This window comes from Eschrichtius robustus, chromosome 14 (assembly GCF_028021215.1).
Source record: "Eschrichtius robustus isolate mEscRob2 chromosome 14, mEscRob2.pri, whole genome shotgun sequence".
NCBI classification, from domain to species: domain Eukaryota; kingdom Metazoa; phylum Chordata; class Mammalia; order Artiodactyla; family Eschrichtiidae; genus Eschrichtius; species Eschrichtius robustus.
This window is the reverse complement of record NC_090837.1, coordinates 32,113,842-32,134,813: the sequence shown is the minus strand read 5'-3', so window position 1 is coordinate 32,134,813 and position 20,972 is coordinate 32,113,842. Positions and strand designations below refer to the sequence as shown.

The following is a 20,972-nucleotide window of genomic DNA, read 5'->3' as shown; positions in this document are numbered from 1 at the left end:
TTTTAGGTGAAAAAGGATAGGACCCAGGAGGGTTGTGGACAGGCAGGCAGAAATAAATATATAGAGCTAAATGCTGAAGAATTACATATAATTTAGAGAAGCAGGCATTAGGAGGTATGAAGCAACATAGTAATCGTAATGATAATCACCAATAATTTTTGAACCTGTGCTATATGGTGAACACTGTCCTAAATGCCTGTATATGCATTAATCGTTCATTGTGAAGCTACACAGAAATACCAGCTGAGCGACACTTCTCAGGGGACTATACCCCAGGGAACAGGTGCTCAGTAAAGAGAGACTTTTTCTCTAAAATATAGTGTGCATTAGAGAAAGACAAATACTGTTGATGTCACTTATATGTGGAATCTAAAAAATACAACAGACTAGTGAATATAACAAAAAAGAAGCAGACTCACAGATACAGAAAATAAACTGGTGATTACTGGGGGGAGGGGGAAGGGGGAAGTGAACGGAGGGGACAGAATTAAGAGATACGAACTATAAGGTATAAAATAAGCTACAAGGATATATTGTACAATACAGGGAATAGAGCTAATATTTTACAATAACTATAAATGGAGTATAACCTTTAAAAGTTGTGAATCACTCTATTGTACACCTGTAACTTATATAATATTGTACAGCAGCTGTACCTCAGTAAAAAGAATACTGTGTGTTGACGAGCTGCTCATTGCTTTCTGGACTGTTTAGAGGCAGGACCTTTGCCTGTGACCGAGGGGACAGTCTAGATGGAGCTGCTTCCAGAGGGCAGAACCAGTGAGGTAGGAAGACGGTTCAGGTAGAGCAGGTGTTTCGACCAGCGCCACACACCTGTCCTTGGAAACCCTTTGACTATTGCACAAAACCATGCACCGAAAATGCTAGATCTTGTAAGAAGAATGGAGCTGACTATTCAAAACCTACACAGCTTTGTAGCCAGAGAACCAACGAAACAGTCACAGCCCTAATAAAAACCCTGGCCTCATTAACTTCCGCCTGGCACTTAGAATCCCTGTGAGTCCATCCTTCGCCCTGTGCCTGAGGGCTTCCACATCCTCCTTCTCACCAGAGGGGCCCTCGGAGTCAGTCATTCCCTTCTGATAGAGACCACTCTCTGCCAGCTGAAATATATGATCCGGGTTCATCATCTCCATCAATCAGCGTGCTTTCCTCTCTAAACTCAGGAGGGGAGCAGAAGCTTCACAGCTTCTTCATCTGGTCTTGCAGTTTCCCAGACAGCCTCACAGAACGGGAAGAGGTATGGCTCTGTAGAGCCACTAAACTTCTTGCCACTTCTGACCCTAAGCGAAGGCCCTTCTGTAGGAGTTTCACCTTTGTCGAAAGGCCATCACGTAGCCCTTTATTGGAGAGAAAATTTGCCTTGATTGCTCTACAACATTATTGTCCTGCAAAAACTTGCACATGGTCCGAAGGGACTCTAGTGTTATATGGATGTCACTCCCCTATTTGCTAATCCTGTTAGCTAATCTGCATTGCAGCAACATGCCTTGTAACAGGATAGACTGTATTCTGGTTCAAAAGGGGGAAAAAAAGGAGAAAGTATAAAAATCAGGATCATTTGAGTGTTTGCAACTTAAAATACCTGAGTTGCACCTTGACCTCAAGGTAAAAATTAGTATTTTGTCCTAGAATGAAGCTTAACGAGTAAATATTGAAGGATAGGCTGTGTAGTTGGGGAAAATAGTATTTTAGGGAAACCCAGTGATTTCCCAAACAACTATGGTAGGATGTTACCCGGTTTATACCAACGTGTGAAAAGAGACTCTTCATCCAGTCATCCAAACTAGACTTCCCAGGATGCAGGAAACCTACTTTTGCTCTCCTATGCATATTGCCATATTTACCATCTCTGGTCGCCCAAGTTTAAGTGATGGAAACACTCCAAGAAGTAATATTCTTGGCAGAGTGACAATACTAAAGCTTTTGGTGATTCAGAGTTGGCTTCAAGGCCAACTCATGCCTTAGCCCCATCAGGGCATATTCTACATTGCAACTATGTTGCAGATGCCAGAGCCCCAAATGATTGAATGTGGAATAAATACGCTTATATTTTACTAAGAGCGACAAAGTACAATTTTTAACTCATGTTATAAACACCAACTACCCTCTTTCAATTTGTGATGGGGTTGGTCGACCCTGTGTATTTTGAAGAGCTTTTTTTTTCACATTTTGTAGAGCATAGCTAACCCAAATCACTGCAGTGATATTCTCTTGTCACATAATCCCTCTCTCTGTCCCCAACTCTTTCTTAAATCACATTTGCAGTTCTTCCTTATTACTGAAATACATGTTCCACAATAACCCTTCCCTTGTGGCTTGACTTTCATATTTCCAGGTGCGTAACATTCGTCTCTTGAAAAATTGCTGTATTTTCAGATAGCTCCCATAATTTTCCTTCACTGTCATGAAAGGGTTTGTTTTCTCCATATGTGCTCAAATGGCGCATGAAGAAATGTGGAGTTATTGGAGTGTAGCAGGATGAGTAATGGGCTGGAAACCCAGAGGCTCCAAGTTCTGATTTCACCACTGACTCATCTTAAAGCCTGGATAAGATGCGACCTCATCTCTCTGTTCCTATTTTTCTTACATGGCATTAACACTAGCTGATCTCATGAAGGGGCCCTGAGAGGTAATAGCCAGAAGCAAACATTTTGTAATATTGATCCCTTAACAATAGTCTATTAATTTATAAAGGATATATCTACATTCCTGGTTTTTATTTAGTCCTCCTAATAATTCCCTGGGAAAAGTAGTCTTCTCATTTTTCTGTTTAGGAAATCACAGCTTGTAGATGAGAGAAAATTTCCACACTTTTTCTAAGATTGTGTATGTATCCTTATAGATATGTGTGGGTGTTTACTAAAATATATATACCTACAAACGTGCATACACACACCTCCTTGAAAATTATGGTTCACAATGAGGGACGTTTTTAAAGGAATACTCAACTGAGGGTAATAGTCTCTTCGTGCCGTAGAAACCATGAGTCCAACCACCCTGAGTAGTATTTTTTTTTAATCTTTATTTTCCAAATTTAGTTGTACTTCCCCCTCAGAATTTCCATACATTTTTTCCTCTCTGCTAAAGAAGGCTTGTAATGACCTGTTTTCCCGTTCATCTTAGAACATTTTGATTTACCTTTCTTTATGTGATATATAAAATTCATGTATTTATTTTAGTTGCTATTTCTGGTGATCTTAGGCATGGGGAAGGTCCAAGTGACCTTTCTCAAGGTCAGGGTATCTGGGAAGCTTGAATCCATCTGGAAACTCTTCAGCACTCATGGGTGGGTTAGTGCCCTGGATGAACAGTTGAAAACAAGGAGCTCACAAGAGACTTGAACGACTGTCCCCCATGGGCACAACCATTGATGGGTAAACTCCGCCATCCCCCCATTATGAGAACACCCCTAGTCAAGGAGAAGCCAGTTGTGACAGTCGTGGGGGGATGGGTGCTGAGCTGCAAGAAAATCATGTTATATTGATGACAAGGAGAATCATCGGGCCAATTTTCTAAGATTCCACCAACCAGAACAATCTGTTCCCTTTCTCTAGATTATATGAGAATCTCAGAGTGTCTGTGATTACTCAGTGGTGGTACCATTGTAGAATAGTGTTGTTTAGAGATGATGGAAAAGTTCAATATCTGTGCAGCCCAGTATGGTAGCAACTGGCCCCATGTGGCTATTGAGCGCTTGAAATGCGGTTCCTGGGGCTGAGGACCTACACTTTCAATATTACAGAACTTTTTTTTTTTATCCAGGTGCTGAATTTTTTTTAATTCATCTTTTTTTTTTTTATTGAAGTCTAGTTGATTTACAGTGTTGTGTTAATTTCTGCTATACAGCAAAGCGGCTCAGTTATCCATATGTATATTCTTTTTCATATTCTTTTCCATGATGGTTTATCCCAGGATTTTGAATATAGTTCCCTGTGCTATATAGTAGGACCTTGTTGTTATCCATTCCATATGTAATAATTTTCATCTACCAACCCCAAGTTCCCAGTCCCTCCTTCCTCCATATGCTCCAGCAATTCCACTCCTGGGCATATATCTGGACAAAACTATAATTCAAAAACTACATGCACCCCTATGTTCATAGTAGCACTATTCACAATAGCCAAGACATGGAAACAACCTAAATGTCCGTTGACAGATGAATAAAGAAGATGTAATGTATATATAATAATATATTTTATATATATACACAGACACACAACACACACACACACAATGGAATATTACTCAGCCATAAAAAAGAACAAAATAATGGCATTTGAAGCTACATGGATGGACCTAGAGATTATCATACTAAGTGAAGTAAGTCAGAAAGACAAAGACAAATACCATGTGATATCACTTATATGTGGAATCTAAAATATGACTCAATATTATAGAATTTTAATTAATTTAAAAAAAAAATTCCATGTGGCTAGTGACCACCAGATCGACCAGTGCAGATCTGCAAACCATGCATATACCTATTATTTAGGAAACTAATTGCAGTGACATCAAGAGAATTTGCCATCCCCACTGACCTTGAGAGCACTTTGGGGATGAAAAGGTGTGAAAGAGGTGGGACTTTCAAAGCCAAGGTCAGATGTGTGGAACTGCAGTGTCGACCCATGGAAATGACGGTGACTTTTCAGATATGAGCAGGAAGTAGTGTTTCTGGTTGTGACCGTCCTTTGATTTTCTTTTTGCAGGCTCCTTCATGTTGGTGAACACGTCTGGGAGATCTGAGGGACAGAGAGCCCACCTCCTCTTACCTCAGCTCAAAGAAAATGACACCCACTGCATTGATTTTCACTACTTTGTATCCAGCAAGAGTAATTCTGCTCCCGGGTTACTCAATGTCTACGTGAAGGTCAATAACGGGCCTTTGGGGAACCCTATTTGGAATATATCTGGAGACCCAAACCGTACATGGAACAGGGCAGAGCTGGCCATCAGTACTTTCTGGCCTAACTTTTATCAGGTATGCCCTTTATTTTTCATTTCCTGTTTTGATCCATCCTCTAACTTCTGAAACTATAAATCAGTTTTATATTAGTCTAATCAGAGAATGTATTAGAAGTGTTGGTATTTTTAGACCAAGGTGAGGAAAGCTTATGCTCGTGGATAGGGAGTGTATTGAGGCTTTGTTTGTACATTACCTTGAGAAATGAGTAAAATGCACCATTCAAACTTGTTTACGTATGTATCTATCTAAGAAAAAAGCAGCCACCTGCAGCAGGGCAGGAAATGCTGTCTGCAAGGATGTTTTACTTTCTATGTTAAGTAGCCACATCTGACCCAGGGAGACAGAGCACTTGATGGTAGAAGAAAAAGCCTCTTCTTCCATGAATGGATCTCAGGAGTCATGGGTCATTAGGAAGTGAGCCCGAGTGGAGGTCAGCTGGTGAGATGCAGGGCCCTGCTCCTACCCCATCAGCAGTGGGAAGAAAATGGCATGTAGACCGAGTCCTTGTCATGGAGGAGCTGCTCTGTGGGATGTTCTGTTGGGACCACATTGCCCACCTGGAGTGGGCACTGAAAGGAAATGAAGGGTGCAGGCCAGAAGCGGTTAGAAAGTGGTACCAAGGAGGTCCCGCTGGTCTGTCCGTCCTCTCGGAGAGGGCCTGTGCCCCAAGAGCATCCCGACTTGGCGTCAAAGGTGGGAAATTAGTGACGGTGGTGTTCTGTGTGCTTTCTCCTTTTGTCCACAGCCTCTGAAAATAACTTCACATTAAGAACTCAGTTAATTTCAAGCTAAGAGGATGCATTAAGAGAATTGCAGTATTTTGCTTTTCTCTTTCTTAATTCCTTTGGCTCACTCGGAAGCCAACGGGAACATGTATCCAAGATCATCTCTCATGGTTAATTGAGGTGCTTGGCTAGACCCAGGGAGGAAAGACTGAGTCTTCTCAAGGGCTGCTTGTCATCTGAGCGGCATGATCGGCGCCCGGGAACCCACTCTGCAGGCTTGGTGTTTATTAGGGAAGATTTATCAATCCCAGTTCCTCTATCCCTGGATTTGATCATGGGAATAAATGGGCTGTAAATTCTGTGCTTGTTTTATCTTTGTGCCCTCGTACCTGCAACAATTTCTGGTATTTAAACGTCTCTTAAATGGACATGAAGGGGTAGTAAAAGCTCTGTTAGCACACATGTAAATTGTTAAAATCCTTTTAGAGTGCACTTGGGCAATACATTTTAAAAGTGTTAAATATTTAAATAAGTCTAATTTTAGCAATCTACTGTTAGGAGTTCATCCTAAGGAAATAATGAAAAGTGGTAGCAAACAGTTAGCTACAAGGATATTCACGGCAGTGTATTTATAATAATGAAACACCAGGAGCAGTATTACATTTCTTACAATAGAGGATGAGTTCATCTATGCTACCTCAATACAAAAATTCATTTTGCAACCGTTAAGAATAATGATGTTATGAAAGATCATTTCATGATGTATCTCAGCTTATTTTCTTAAGTGGATAAAACTGTATAAAATCATAAAGCAGTATGTTAAATTCAACTTTAAATTAAATATATGTACTAATATGTATTAATTATACATTAATATGCATTAATAATATTAATATGTATTAATATATTAATAATATTAATATGAATTAATTGTATATAAATACATATAATATTAATATGTATTAATTATATACATTATACATATAATTAAACTATTTGGTGAAATAAATATATTAAGAAGTAGTATCTCTCCAGCTAGTGACTTGAATTTTTTCTTTCTGTCATCTGTCATATTCTAAATTTTCCCCAATGTACATGTGCTGTTTTTATGTATAAAACAAAAAAAAGAGTTAAAAAGTAGTTTTTCTTGCAGAGGGAAAATGCCCTACTTACTGAATATCTTTCTTTTTTATAAATATATTGATAACCAATCAGGGTATAATTCAAAAATATGGCCTTTGGGGCAAAGTTTCTTCTTTTGTAGGATTAAGATGGAAGCAAGGGAAGTGGGTTTGGCTAAGGCAGGCTTCATAAGGCTGTGTATGATGGACTAGACTAAGGGGCTGAGTGTTTTTAGAAACTTCTTTTGGAGGGGACCTTCCCACAGTAGAGAAGGCCTAGCTAGTTCCCCTCTGGAACCTGCACTGGACTCTTCCTTGGTCTCCAGGCATCTAGACAAGATCAGAAGTTCTGTCCTGCTCAACTTTGCCCTGATCTTCTTCTCTTTCCCCTTAGCAATGCCCACCCAAAACCTGTAGGAGTGAGCCCTTGTGGGGCTCCACAGCTGCCAGAGCCTGGTGCATTCATTTAGTTTTGACACTGGCTACAATCCAGATCTTAAATTTTTGTTTTGCCTTTGTCTTAGTCAGCTTGAGCTGCTGTGACAAAAAGAAAAACAAAAGCCCACAGCCTGGGTGGCTTAAACAACAAACCTTTATTTCTTAGCTCTGGAGGCTGAGAAGTCCAAAATAAGGGGCCCTCAGATTCCGTTCTTGTTAAGGGCCCCCTTCTGGCTTATGGAGGCCCCTTCTGGTCTTCTTGTTGTGTGCTCAGATGACCTCCCCATGTGTGCAGCAGAGAGAGCCCTGGTCTCTCTTCCTCTTCTTATAAGGGCACTAATCCCATTACGGGGGCTCCACCCTCATTGCCTCAGCTAAGCATAATCACCTCTCTGATGCTCCATCTCCCAATTCCATCACCGTGGGGGTTGGGGCTTCAACATATGAATTTGAAGGGGAGACAGCACTCAGCCCATAATAGCCTTGAACACACCTGGCTCAGACAGTCAGAACTAAAGGAATGATTTAATTTATCAACAGTCTCAGGAGATCGGCCTTTAAAAGGAATTATCAAACTACAGTTGGCCCTTGAATAGTGTGGCGCTTAAGGGTGCTGACCCCCAACACACACACAGTTGAAAATCCATGTGTAACTTTTGACTCCGCCCAGACTTAACCACTGATAGCCCACTGTTGACCAGAAGCCTCACCGATAACATGAAAAGTCAATTAGCATATATTCTGTGTGTTATGTGTATTATATACTATATTCTTACAGTAAAATAAGCTAAAGAAGAGAAAATGTTATTAAGAAAATCATAAGGAAGAGAAAATACATTTATGGTACTGTATTTATTGATACATTAAGTTTACATCATCTGTTTATAAGATGAATCACCTGTCAGTACCTACATCAACAGTGTCTTATATGAAACAAACACCATAGATGGTATACGTATTACTAACACGAGATAACAATAATGAAAAGATAACGTGAAAAGTAAACTCATATTTATTTACAGTTGTAACAATTCATGCATCGATAACGAAGAAGCAGCAATGCGATTGATTTACGGTCACCTCACACAATCCATACAGTTGCTTCTTCGTAGCCTAGCCTATATACCAATGAATGAATTGTTATCAGATTTTTATGGCACACAGTATTATGTCATATTCATAATACAGTATTGGAAACATTGTTACATTAATAAAAACACCTACCTGTTGATGGTAGGCTGATAGTTTCTTCAATTACTAGAGAGAGAGGTGTAAGGTAATGAAATTCTTTGAAAGCAAAGTTATAAAACAATGAGAAAACAAACTGTTATAACCTATAAACCTATAAACCTATAAAATGTTATTAATTTTATACTAAATATCACCCACCTTATGCCTATGTAAGATGAGACTAGTATCGACATGTATTTCATGCATTCATGACATACCTTTTTCTTAATTTTTTCGATGTATCTGGGCCATGCAGTTGGCGAGTTTTTTCAAATTGTTGCAAATCTCCAAAAATTTTCCAATGTATTTATTGAAAAATCCACATATAAGTAGACCCACAGAGTTCAAGCCCATATTGTTCAAGGGTCAACTGTATATTGAAAATAAGGTGATCCTGTATATCAGACCATTGTCATTGTCAGTGAATTCTTCCTTTCTTGGGCTCTTTTGAATAAAATATTTTGCCTTCCCAATTGTGAGCCTCTGACCCTCACCCCCAAACTCTCCTGCTCCTCACTGTGACCTCTCACATTGCTGAGCAGTACCTGCTTTACCATATTCAACTGGAATGTAGTTCTCATTATAGCTTTTTGGTTCACTGGGTGATTCATAGTTTCATACTCTGGGTTTAAAGGTGGATTTGCAGAGATTCTTTAAACCAGTGTTGCTAAATGTTTAAGAACCTGGTGATCAAAGTTTGTTAAGCATCTGGATCCACTGCAAATGCATTTGTTCATTTAATTCCCAAGGAGTCTAACCAAGCCTCAGCCTTTCACGTTTTAAAGGCATAGTTAAGGTTGTACTTCCCTCTTTTCTCCCCTTTATCTGCTGGGCAGTAAACATAGTGAAGTCACTACCCTAAAAGTAACATAAACTATTAGATAAATGGCACACAGTAGATGATACAAGAGAGATGTCAGCAGGAAATTTCCCAAATGCTGAGATAGACCTTAAAATCACCATGTAAAACTTGAATGATGTTCCCAGTTGGCATGAGAAAAATACATTGTATCAACAGGTGGAGAGGAAGGAAAATACCTACCAATCCTATTTCCACCCTTGGCGCAAGATGTCAGCTGAACTGGAGGTGATCAGAAAAAAAGCTGGAAAAATCAGTTGTCCGTGTTCAGGCAGCACTGCCCTGGATGGGGGCTTCGCCGCTGCAGCCGTGGGGCGAGCACACCCTTACTAAGGAAACGGCTGTCATATCCTGATGTTCGTAAAAACCTGACTTATGCAGGAGCCATCTGCTTTTAAATCAATTTCCCAGACAGATTTCTCCATCAGGAGTTTTGTACTAGCCTGAGGATGTGCTTCTGCTTTAGGTGACTATTATATTTCTAATTGCAAAATACACAAAATTATTTTTCTGGTATCACGTGTACGTGCATGCCTGTGACATTTTCTTTTATGGACATAGTTCATAAAAGTCAGTATCCAAATGATGCATTCTTAGTATACAGATAGGCTGTTTCTGGGACCAAAAGCTGAGGACAAGATAATAGGACATGGACATTTAAAGGAGGTGATAACACAGGGACTCTGCTTCCCCCAGATGTCCCATTAGTATTTAGGCTGCAAGATACATGACAGAGATCTAAAAAATTAATGTAAAGTGAACACATGCTTGAAATACTAGTATATTAAAATATTTTATATTCATATAGTACTTTATAAGATGCTTTTCACACTTTGTAAAGTAGTTTTGATCTAATGAATTAAGATTGATGAATTAAGTCTTAAAAGATTTCATATTACAATATTGCTTGTAAATGAGCGGCATCATACTGTAGTAAAAGAACATATGCTTTGCATCAGACAGAACTGGATTTGAATATGAGCCCTGTTTACTTATAAGCTTGGGCAGCTTAAATTTACTGAGCCTTCCTAATTATGGGACTAAATATAAAGACAGGGCAGGGTGTGAAGATGAATGGAAGAACACATTTTGGATGTGCTGGCCTCTCAATGAATGGTGGTAGTTTATGGAGATTCAGATTTGTGGAAAACAGAAAAAAGGGAAGCAGGTAACAGTTGAGTGATTTCTCCTGCTAAGTCACTCCTTCAGTGTGTTTGGTGCGATGGCAGAAGGTATGCAATGAAAAAGGGTTCTGGGAACAAATCCTTCAGTGAAACAGTGGATGAAACGGGATGAACCAAGGGCTTTCCCGCCAGAACATTCTAGCATGTTAGCCCTGGAACTGCTATCGTGGTGCTCTGGGCACTCTGCCTACACTTGGGGAGCAGGTGCTCTGGGGGGGGGACCGGGAACGGGGGTGCTGGGCTGGGTTCCTTCTGTCTGTCCTGTTCCTGATCCTCCCATGCTTTTGTCAAGAATGTCCATTTCTCCCTCATCTTTGGCTGCAGGATACTGAGTTGATTCTCATCTTGGTCAGAGTCTGAGTCTTGTAAGTTGTTGGATTTGGGGAGGTTTTCGGTGCAACCAAACACCACTGCACTGTGTACTTTGGATAAACATAGTGGGTTCTCTTGGGCATCTCTTTGTTTTTATAACCTTTCTGCTAACATGACCTAGATTAGCATGTGCAGAGTTTCAAAATGGTTCTTAGCAGAGTAAAGTGTTCTTGCCACTTTATGGAGCTTTCCCTATTTATGGGAAAATAATATTCTACCAGTACACATCACAACGGTAATCTGCATGGAATACAGCTAATTGCAGGTCAATTACTGTTCATTAACACATAAATTGTCAAGTATCTGGTGATTAACATGTATTTAATTACTTAATTAGTGTTTGTTCTAACTGCTGTGACGTAGAACCTGCCCCTCTTCTGGGTGGCAGCATAAGTGCGGGCTACCTGCTTTCACCAGGGCACCTGGGCTGTAACACCTGCTTCCTTTGATTTAGACACTGCCTTTTGCCCTTTTAAGAACAGCACTTTCCTCTCACAAGCACCCTTTTACTTTACTGTGCTGATTAAAAAAATATTTCACTTTGATTCTGTTTCTTCTCCCCTCCTCTCTCCTCTTATCCACCTGCAAGTTTCCGAGGCCTCTGATGGATTCTTCTGGGTTCTTAACCCCACCTGCACCCAGAGACGCCCCTGGAACCCCACACTCACTGCCTTTCTCCCTGCTTTTGGAGATAGTGATTCTGAGTCCTGTCGGAGGCCAGGAGGGCAGTGATCTTTCATACAGATGGTTGCTTTGAAAAGGAAAAAATGCACAGGTGGCCTTGAAATCCCTCCCCCTGGCCCCTCAGTAAAGGTGTTATGCCAGGCTGTGGGCAGTGACAAGAGGGATGGGAAGGTAAAGTCAGGGAAGATACTGGCCTTCTGGTTGCACTGAAGGGCCTGGCAGGAGAGGAGGCGTGGATCTGTGCTCTCAATTCTCTGTGCACTGAGCTTATCAAGGGGCCAGCACTTCGGGGAGGCTAAGCCAAGATTTACCCTTTCCCCGTCTGCCATCTTTCCTGGTGGATGAGGGGTGAGGGAATCGGAGATACTTGATCTTTCCCACCCCTTCCCATCACACTCCCACCTGGACTCCTGCACGGCAGCCTCTCTTTCTTCACTGGACCGGCCTTCAGCCCACTTATTTATTAGAAGGTCACGTAAGCCACGCTGAGTGGCAGCAACTCGGCAGGCATTTGCTGCCCAGAGACAGTGTTGAAGATCTGCATGGGTGAGTGTTTTCCAAACTGTGTTCCAAGGAAGGTTAAAAGGCACCGGTCAACCAAATGGGAAGGAGCACTGATTTAAGCGAAGTAGAACACATTCTGTACTGCCAGGCCTTTCAGAGCCCAGGAGTGTTTCTGCATCTCCCCGGGTGACACATGGCAGGTGCAGGTGCCTGGCTGGAGCGTGCACATCCGTTTGGTTTTAGCAGAGCATCTCGAGTCCAGTATTCCCTGGAGCACCTTGGGAAATCCTGATATGTACTGATGGAAAAAGAGAACATTCCCTGACTCTATAAATTCCTTAGCGTATGGCCGTTATTCCAAGTGTGTGACCATTGAATTGCTTTGTACCAAGTGCAAGACAATCGAATTGCTTCGTCCCTCTAGGAGGATGCGGGAATTAGATGTGACAGTGAAATAGAACCCTGTCTCAAGCAGGAAAGCTATTCTAAGCAGGTACTCCTGTCCTCTGCATTTTGTGCTTAAAAAAGATGAGTTTTAAGAAATCAGTGAGGACGTATGAGGCTGTCACTTTACTACAGACTCAGAGCTGCATTTAGGAAGAAGCAGAGGGAGTCACGTGACAGTTTCGTATCTTCAAAGATAATATTTTATATATTTATTTTGAAAAGCTTACCATGTCTCTGGGTTTCCTTCTCAGTTTGTATTTGTTATTTGATGATCAAGGACAAGTCCTTCTTCTGGGTGAACATCTTTCACTTCTCTGTGGTCTGTCGCTTTTTGCTTCTGAGCACTTTTCCTTATCACTTTCCTATTTTTTTCCCTCTGCCTTAATTTTCTTACATATCCCATTTTATAGAATGGGCATTTGAGCCATGATTAGAAAAGATTGGAAAAGAACACTACTTCTTTTCAAAAGGGAAAGGGAAAACACAAAAGTGAAGAAAGTTGTGTTATTTATTGGTAGAAAAAATAGATGACATCATTTCAGAATGTCCTAAATGGCAAGACAGAGCGCTGATAATTAGCTTCATTGTGAGTCTTATCCTTTGAATGCCTTTAACGGAGAGAAAGTAGGTTTTAACTTTACTTTGATAACATGTTCATGGACTTCCCTGGTGACTTCCTGGTTAAGAATCCGCCTGCCAATGCAGGGGACACGGGTTCGAGCCCTGGTCCTGGAAGATCCCACATGCCCCAGAGCAACTAAGCCCCTGAGCCACAACTACTGAAGCCCACGCACCTAGAGCCCGTGCTCCGCAACAAGAGAAGCCACGGCAATGAGCAGCCCGTGCAATGCAACGAAGAGTAGCCCCTGCTTGCCGTAACTAGAGAAAGCCCGCGCGTAGCAACATAGACCTAACACAGCCTAAAATAACAATGCTAAAAAAAAATGTGCATATAAACAAAGGTTTCAGTACTTTGTTCCTGATTTGGTAAGGTCTATCGTTTGTGGTTTTGCTTTGACTCTTCATCATTACAGAAACTTTTCTTTTCCTATGTTTTTGTTTTTTATTTAACTTATTTGGGTAAAAAAAAAAAATCAGTTTTTGTGAATATGATCCACCTTAGCTTTTTATTTAAACCAAAACCAGAAAGGAACTACGAGGCTCTGTGTGGGAGGACAGACAGATGCCATGGAATCCCCTTTGTTCTAGGGGACTGACAGTTTCCACCAGCCCATCTTCTGTGGGGAGTGTTTGTGTTGGTGAGATAACGCCTTTGCTTTGCTTATACGTGGCAGGAAAAGTGGCAGCGTGGAAAGCTAATTTTGCTCCTCACTAAAGCAGGGAACATCGGAGATGCTGCAGTGTGTTAAACTTCTTCCCGTCTCCTGTTTGGCAGACTCAGATCCAGGATGGCTTTCCATGAGCAAACAAAACAGCACTAGTCAGTGGTTTAACCAGTTGCTTCCTACCTGAAAGCCAGTGGCTTTTCCCCAAGGCTCCAGAGATGGTGGAGCCACACCATCTTGTCTCCTGAGATGTTATTTGTTGAGTGGTTGAAAGAATATGAATTCTCTGTAGTCTACATGTCTTTACATCCCATGGCTGCCAGTAATATCTGGGAACCAAGAGCAAAAATGAGCATTGAGTCCTTCCAATGACCAAGAACTTTGATAGAAGTGAGTCTCGGTGTGAATCCAAACACACGAATACAGTTTTGTTCTAAACATCACGTTGAGTGCCAAATGAGTAAACACTGGACTGCTGCTTCTGGGGGACATAGGGCATTAGTCCCGTGATGAGAGCCGGTGGTCACAAGACTTTCATCAACTGATCGATACATAACCTTGGTTTGTGTGTGTTTCTGTAAAGATGCCTTATTTAATGTGTATCATTGATTCTTAACAGTGAACTCGGCCAAGAGTGCTAGGCTTAGGCGTGAAGGAAGCTTATTTAACACACATGTTTTCTCTGTAAGACACATCACAGCCTTCTTGCACTTGGCGATACCAGACAGCGTTTCAGCATTGTGTTGGGGGCCATCTTAAATAGCAGCATCGCCAAGAAAAGGCATAAAAAGGTGAAAATGTGACACATTTAGACGAAGATAAGGACACTTGTTAGTGGCAGGAGAAGGGAAGCTGGAAGGCAGAGCTTCTCCTTGCCCGGCCTCTGCTGGGATGTGTGTGTCCGGCGACTCCAACCTTTGCCGCTCTGTCCATGTTCACAAGTGACCAAGAATGCTTTGCAGGTATTGATTTTGGGGTTTTGAATAAATTAACGAGTAGACAAATTCACAAATTCAGAATCAGCAAATAGTGAGGATTCATTGTATTTTCTGTTAAGCCAAATTTCCCCCACCAAAAAAAAAGTGATGTAAGATTAAATACTGTGTGACGACAAAATTATTCCAGAATACGGTAGTTTGGCTCTGTGATTCCATCATACCCATCCCCCACTTCAGCTTTCAACTTTTCAAATAATCATAGCTTAGATTAGGCTAGAGAGCAAAGGCATTTTTCCTAAAAATATATGTGTTTGGTAAAAACAAATAAAAACATTTAGCTGTAATCGAGCTAATGCCAAAGGACATTGTGCAGAATGAGATCTGAGAGTCAGGTTGGAATACAAAAGTGTTATAAATTCTCAGTAGTTTAGCTTATTTATAGAGGATTTGCCTTCTAAATGAGCTGGATTTTCTTTCATTTTTTAATTTAATTTTTAAGACAGTGTTTTGAGGTCTATCAAGTAATTCGTGTCTATGGTTTTGTTTTGGTGTATTGCAATTATGCTTTTAAAAATTGGTAATGATACTCCAATGCTACGTGGGCATTTAAAACACCACCCGGATATTAGAGCTGAAACAAATCAAGCCAGGACAGGGCTTTCTCCCTGTCATTGCTAGAGTTCAAGGCTCCCCCAGGAAGTGCAAAGCATATTGTTTTTGGCTGAGACGAACTACTGCTATTGATGTGTGCTTTCTTGTTATCTAGAGTAATGGCAGCCTGTTGGTGAGCAAAGCAGGAAAGCTTCCTCTTAAAGCAGGAGGCTGGATAGTAAATATTTCAGGCTTTTCGGGCCAGATGGTCTCTGTGGCAGCAACTCCACTGTGCTGTGATTGTGTGAGAGTCGCTGTAGACAATCCATAAATGAATAAGTGTGACTGCCTTCCAAGAAAGCTTTATTTTCAGACATGGAAATTTGAATTTCATATACCTTTCATGTATCACAAAATCTTCTTCTTCTTTTGATTTCCTCCTACCAGTGAAAACTTGTAAAAACCATCCTTAGTTTGTGGGCCAGACAGAAACAGAGGTTGGGGCAGATTTGGCCCATTTGCTGACCCTTGTCTTAAAACTGGCATTGTTAAAACTGTGTCATATAACTGTCCCTTGCATCTGTATTTCTAGGTCAAATAGATGATGACTACATTTCTTAGTTCAATCTGGAAGTAAAGAATTTAGAACATATGTACATCTATGCATTAAAAGTCATATATATTTGTGTGTATGTATACATATGTGTGTGTATGCATGGTTATATATTATATATTTGTGTGTGTATGTGCATGTGTATATGTCTATGTATTCTACATATATAGTCTCTCATACCTGCTAGATTAGGCAGTCGGGTAACATGAAAGAAGCCCAGACTTGGAAGTAAAATAGACCTAGAATTATACCCTGATTGCATGACCTCGGAAACATTCCTTAACCTTACTGAGTCTGCCTACTCATCCCTAAAGGGGAGTTAATATTATCTACCTCGTATGGTTGACTGAGAAAAATTAGATAATATGTACAAAATGTACCTGGGACATGGATGTATATGATAAATAAATGTGTTTTGAATTATTCATTTTTTTTTATAAAGAAAAGATTTGGTGTGTTTCCCTCAGGAGATCCAAGTCTCACATCTAATGTAGATTTTCAGTATATTCTGTCCTGTTTGATAAAAATAAGCATGGCCACATCCCTAAATCAATTTTCACACCTTTCTTTATTCTCTTTCCGGTGGTGCTGTTGGTGGCCTTGTGTTACTGTTTGCTGTGACCTCAATGTTTTTGTCCTCGGATGCAGGCATCTTTAGACATCCCCGTGACTGCCACCCCCATCCCCACCCTGGGCTCTGCATCCCTGTGTTATAATTCCCCTAGAGCAATATCTGTCCTTTCAGTAGAGTAGTCCCTTATTTGACAGAAAGAGACAAAACTATTTCTGCTTCTGAAACTTTCTTGGTAGGGGCACTGGCTAGAAAATAGTACAAAATGGGAAACTTGCCAGACAGCAAGAGGTCATGACAAGGAAACCTTTTCAGGGGGTGCTTAAATCTGTTTTTAAGAAACCTATTTAAGATAAGCCTCATCCTTTGAACTGCATGGTTTAACCCTGTTGTTTGTTAGAAAAAAAACAAAGTCGATTTCTTAATGGTCAGGTGGTAGGTAAAATCAAGATAGTCGTCAACCTATGGTTGTCCGACAGCACCTAAATTCAGATATCTTCATTTAATCACATTTACTTCAAAGTAGCAAACATTCAGTGCAAATCATACCCACTTTATAGTCGTGGTATGTGTTGAAACATTTATATCCTAAATTATAAACTTGATGAAAAAGCTAACAAAACTTGTACTCATAAGTCCCTTAATTGAAATGAACTTCTAAGAAAGAGCTGGAAAATGACCTTTTAAAAAACGTGCTTCAGTTTTTTGGAAAGAAACATTGAAGTGATTGCTTCAAACTTGCAACACATTATGCACCTTCTGTTGTTTAAAACCTAAGGTGTCCTACTAAGTTTTTATTTATATATTTCATAGAAATCTACATGTCTGTGCATCTGTGTGCAGGTGTATAGACACAGACCCGTAAACATATCTATAAAGATTGTTTTCCTCTTTTTGTCTCTGCAGTTAGCTGTAAGTCAGTGCTGGAACCTGCCAAGTTCAGAAGTTTGCTTCAGAAGTTTCCAGTTAATGGAAAGGGCCAGTCCATTGGTCTCCAGTGTATCTGTAATCAGACTCTGTCTTTCTTTGCTTCCTGGCGTTCCAGCTGGAAGACTGAGAGCAACAAAGTTTCAGGCATAAACTTATGTTCACTTCTTTGGTTGTGGCCTCACTGGCGAGTCATCTTGCTGGGGAATTTGGGGAATTGGCTTCTTGCTGAGTCTTGCTGTGTCTCTAGCCTGGCTGAGACGCTGGGTAAGTGCTTGCTCAGGCATCTGTGCGTTTGCACTTAACAGGCTGAGAATTGGGCTGGAGGTAGTGTCGGGTGTATCACGGGCATCCTGGCTGGTTAGGTAAGGAGGAGGAGAAAGTTTGTGGTCCTACGAGCTCCATACTGTTCCCATCTGTCATTTGGCTGTTCTTGTCTCCCTTCTGTTCTTTCATTGTGTTCCTTATTTTTTCTCCAACTAAAGCTTAAATTTCATAAAATTGTCTAATTTTTTGATGCCCTCCCCCGCAGAGCATGTAGTAAATATTCTATTAATATTTGGACAATAAGGCTCAGAATTTTGGGGCATAAAACTTTTGAGGGTCCTAAGTTCTCTTAATGTGATGGATGAAAAAACAGATTCAGAGGTTTTAACCTGGCTTTTCTAGTGTCTAATTCCTTTCTCCCCACCCCCTTCCTTTCTCTCTCCTTTTCCATGGTAGGGCCATGGCCTTGTGTTGGATTAAATTAAATATGGTGCATTAAATTTACACGTGTCAACTTTTAAAAACAGATCCACACGAGCATGCTTTATATATGTACGTTATATTCTAAGAGTTAATGCATCCCTTTAAAAATGAGGATTATTCCATTTTTATGAGAAGCTTCAGCCCTTGTAGTTGATAAAGGAAAAAATATAACTTTTGGTGAGAAGAAGGACAAACCTGCTGAGGAAAGGGATCTTCATCTGTTCCGTTCATGATGGACTCCAAGTGCCTGGAGTAGAGAGATGCTTGGTGGAGACTTGAACTGGATGAATGAATGTATAAGAGGGAGGGAAGAAGGCAGGAAAGATGGATGAACTTCTGGGTTTGGCTTTCAAAGTACCCTTTTCATGGCCAGAGTGATGGCGTTCTTGGGCCACTGGTGGTGCTGGGCATCAGTCTGTGCTGTGGCCACTCGGACCAGAGCATCTGGCCGGTTCCTGCTCTGCCTGTAGCTGCTCCTGCCAGGCAGGATATGGCTGTTTCCCGGGAGCCCTGTCTGGAGAGCCCTGGGAAGGCTTTTTCCTCCACTTGTTCTCAATGTCCGTCTGCTTTTTGCCCGTCAGTTGTCCTGTCTTAGACTTCAGTAGAGAGAGAAATGAGCAAGATCCCATTGCAGGAATATCTGTGCATCTCTTCCTTTCTCTGTATTATCAGTGAAAAAAATGTATATTAACCCCCTAAACAGGACCGAGTTTCATTTCATTTCTGTTCTCCTGCTGGGCCCCTCCTCCCCCTGTGTGTTTTGTATTTCAGCTTGACGGCATCCTGGCACAGGGACGTCTCGTATAGCAGGTGTTTCTGGGATGACTTCTATCTGGGAAGCCCCCTGAGCTTTTCCATTGCGGGTCCTGCTCATTGCTTCCTCCATGCTTGCATCCATCGCACAAACATAAATAATGCAGTCCTTTAGTTGCAGTGTTCATTCAGGCAACGGGCAGTAGTGAAAATGCCACGATATTTGGAATCAGGAAGATTGGGTTTTTAAGTGACACCCACCATAGACTCATCTCATGTTCTTGGACCATTACTTTGTATCTAAATCTCTTTGTTCTTGAAATATTGAATCCTTGAGGAATTTTCACGTGAAATAATAAAACAGTGGAGTAATATCTGCCCAGGGTATGTAACCTATTATGTGTGTAGTAAATGGTCACTTATAATTACTTTTTTTAAATTGAAAATTTTATAGGGATAATTGTGGAGTCAGATGCAGTAGTAAAAAATCATACAGATTCCTATGTACACTTCACCCAGTTTCTTCCGATGGTAACATTTGGCAAACCTAAAGTATAATGTCACAAGCAGGATATTGACATTGTTAAAATCTAGAGCTTTTTCAGAGTTCCCCAGTTTTACTTGTACTTGTGTATGCATGTGACTGTATTTACTGCTATATAATTTTTTCACTGTTTTATTGTGATAAAATACAAATCACTTAAAATGTATCATCTTAACCATTTTTAAGTGCACAGTTCAGGGGTATTAAATACATTCATAATCTTGTGGAACCATCACCACCCTTCACCTCCAGAACTCTTCCGTCTTGTAAAACTGAAACTCTGCACGCATCAAACAATAACTTCCCAGCCTCAGGCAACCACCATTCTCTTTTCTGTCTCTGTGAATTTACTACTCCGGGTATTTGCCCTTCTAGGACTGACTTATTTCACTGAGCGTCAACGTTTTCCAGGTTCATCCGTATCATAGCATGTGTCAGAATGTTTTTCGTCCTTCTTAAGACTGAATAATATTCCATAGTGTGTATAGACCGCATTGTGCTTATCCACTTATCCATCAGTGGGAACTTGGGTTCCTTCCGCGCTGTTGTGACTGATGCCGCTGTGAGCTGTACGATTTTATTACCTGGGTAGGTTTGCGCCTCCATCACCACAGTCAAGACCCCAGCACTTCCAGCATCACAAGGATTGCTCCTGTTGTCCTTTCGTGACCACACCCATCTCCCTCCTGTTCCTTCTCCCTCCATCCCTGAGCCCTGGCAACCACTCATCTGTCCTCCATTTCTAAAATGTTGACATTACATGATGCTACGTAAATGGAATCAAATAGCGTGTAATCTTTCATGATGGGCTTTTTCACTCAGCACAGTTCTCTGGAGATTCATCCAAGTCAGGTGTATCCACACTATGGACGTCCCACTGTCGGTTTAATCATTTACCATTTGAACAGCATCTGGACTGTTTCCTGTTTCTGGCTGTCATAAATAAAAGCTTCTATAAACATTCGTGTGCAGGTTTTTAAAAAAAATTTTATTGGAGTATAGTTGATTTACAGTGTTGTGTTAGTATCAGGTGTACAGCAAAGTGAGTCGGTGATACATATATATATATATGCACTCATTTTTAGATTCTTTTCCCACGTAGGCCATTACAGAGTACTGAGTAGAGTTCCCTGTGCTATACAGTAGGTCCTTATTAGTTATCTAGTTTATATATAGTACTGTGTATAGGGATTGACATATGCAGGTTTTTATATGAATGAAAATGTTCATTTCTCCAATGGTGCAATTGCTGGGTTGTGTGTTAGACTTATTCTCCTCATGTTGCATCAGCCGTGGTCTCCCTGGTGACACAGTTTCCTGCTGTGTAGAAATGGAGGTGAAAATAATGTCATGTGGACCTTTTATCACTAACACTAGCCTGACAACAGACACCTTTAGACAATCATGTTAAGAACATTGATAATTTTGTTACTGGTTCTTTTATCTCC

The 20,972-nt window shown here is 40.8% G+C and overlaps 1 protein-coding gene across 1 annotated transcript in view; it reads left to right on the top strand.

Annotated features, from left to right (window-relative positions):
• Positions 1-20,972, top strand: part of PTPRM (protein tyrosine phosphatase receptor type M) — a 756,425-nt gene that overhangs the window by 269,404 nt on the left and 466,049 nt on the right. The window contains exon 3 of the mRNA XM_068563694.1: positions 4,731-5,002. Coding sequence (XP_068419795.1) covers positions 4,731-5,002 — 272 coding nt within the window. The remainder of the gene's footprint in view (positions 1-4,730; positions 5,003-20,972) is intronic.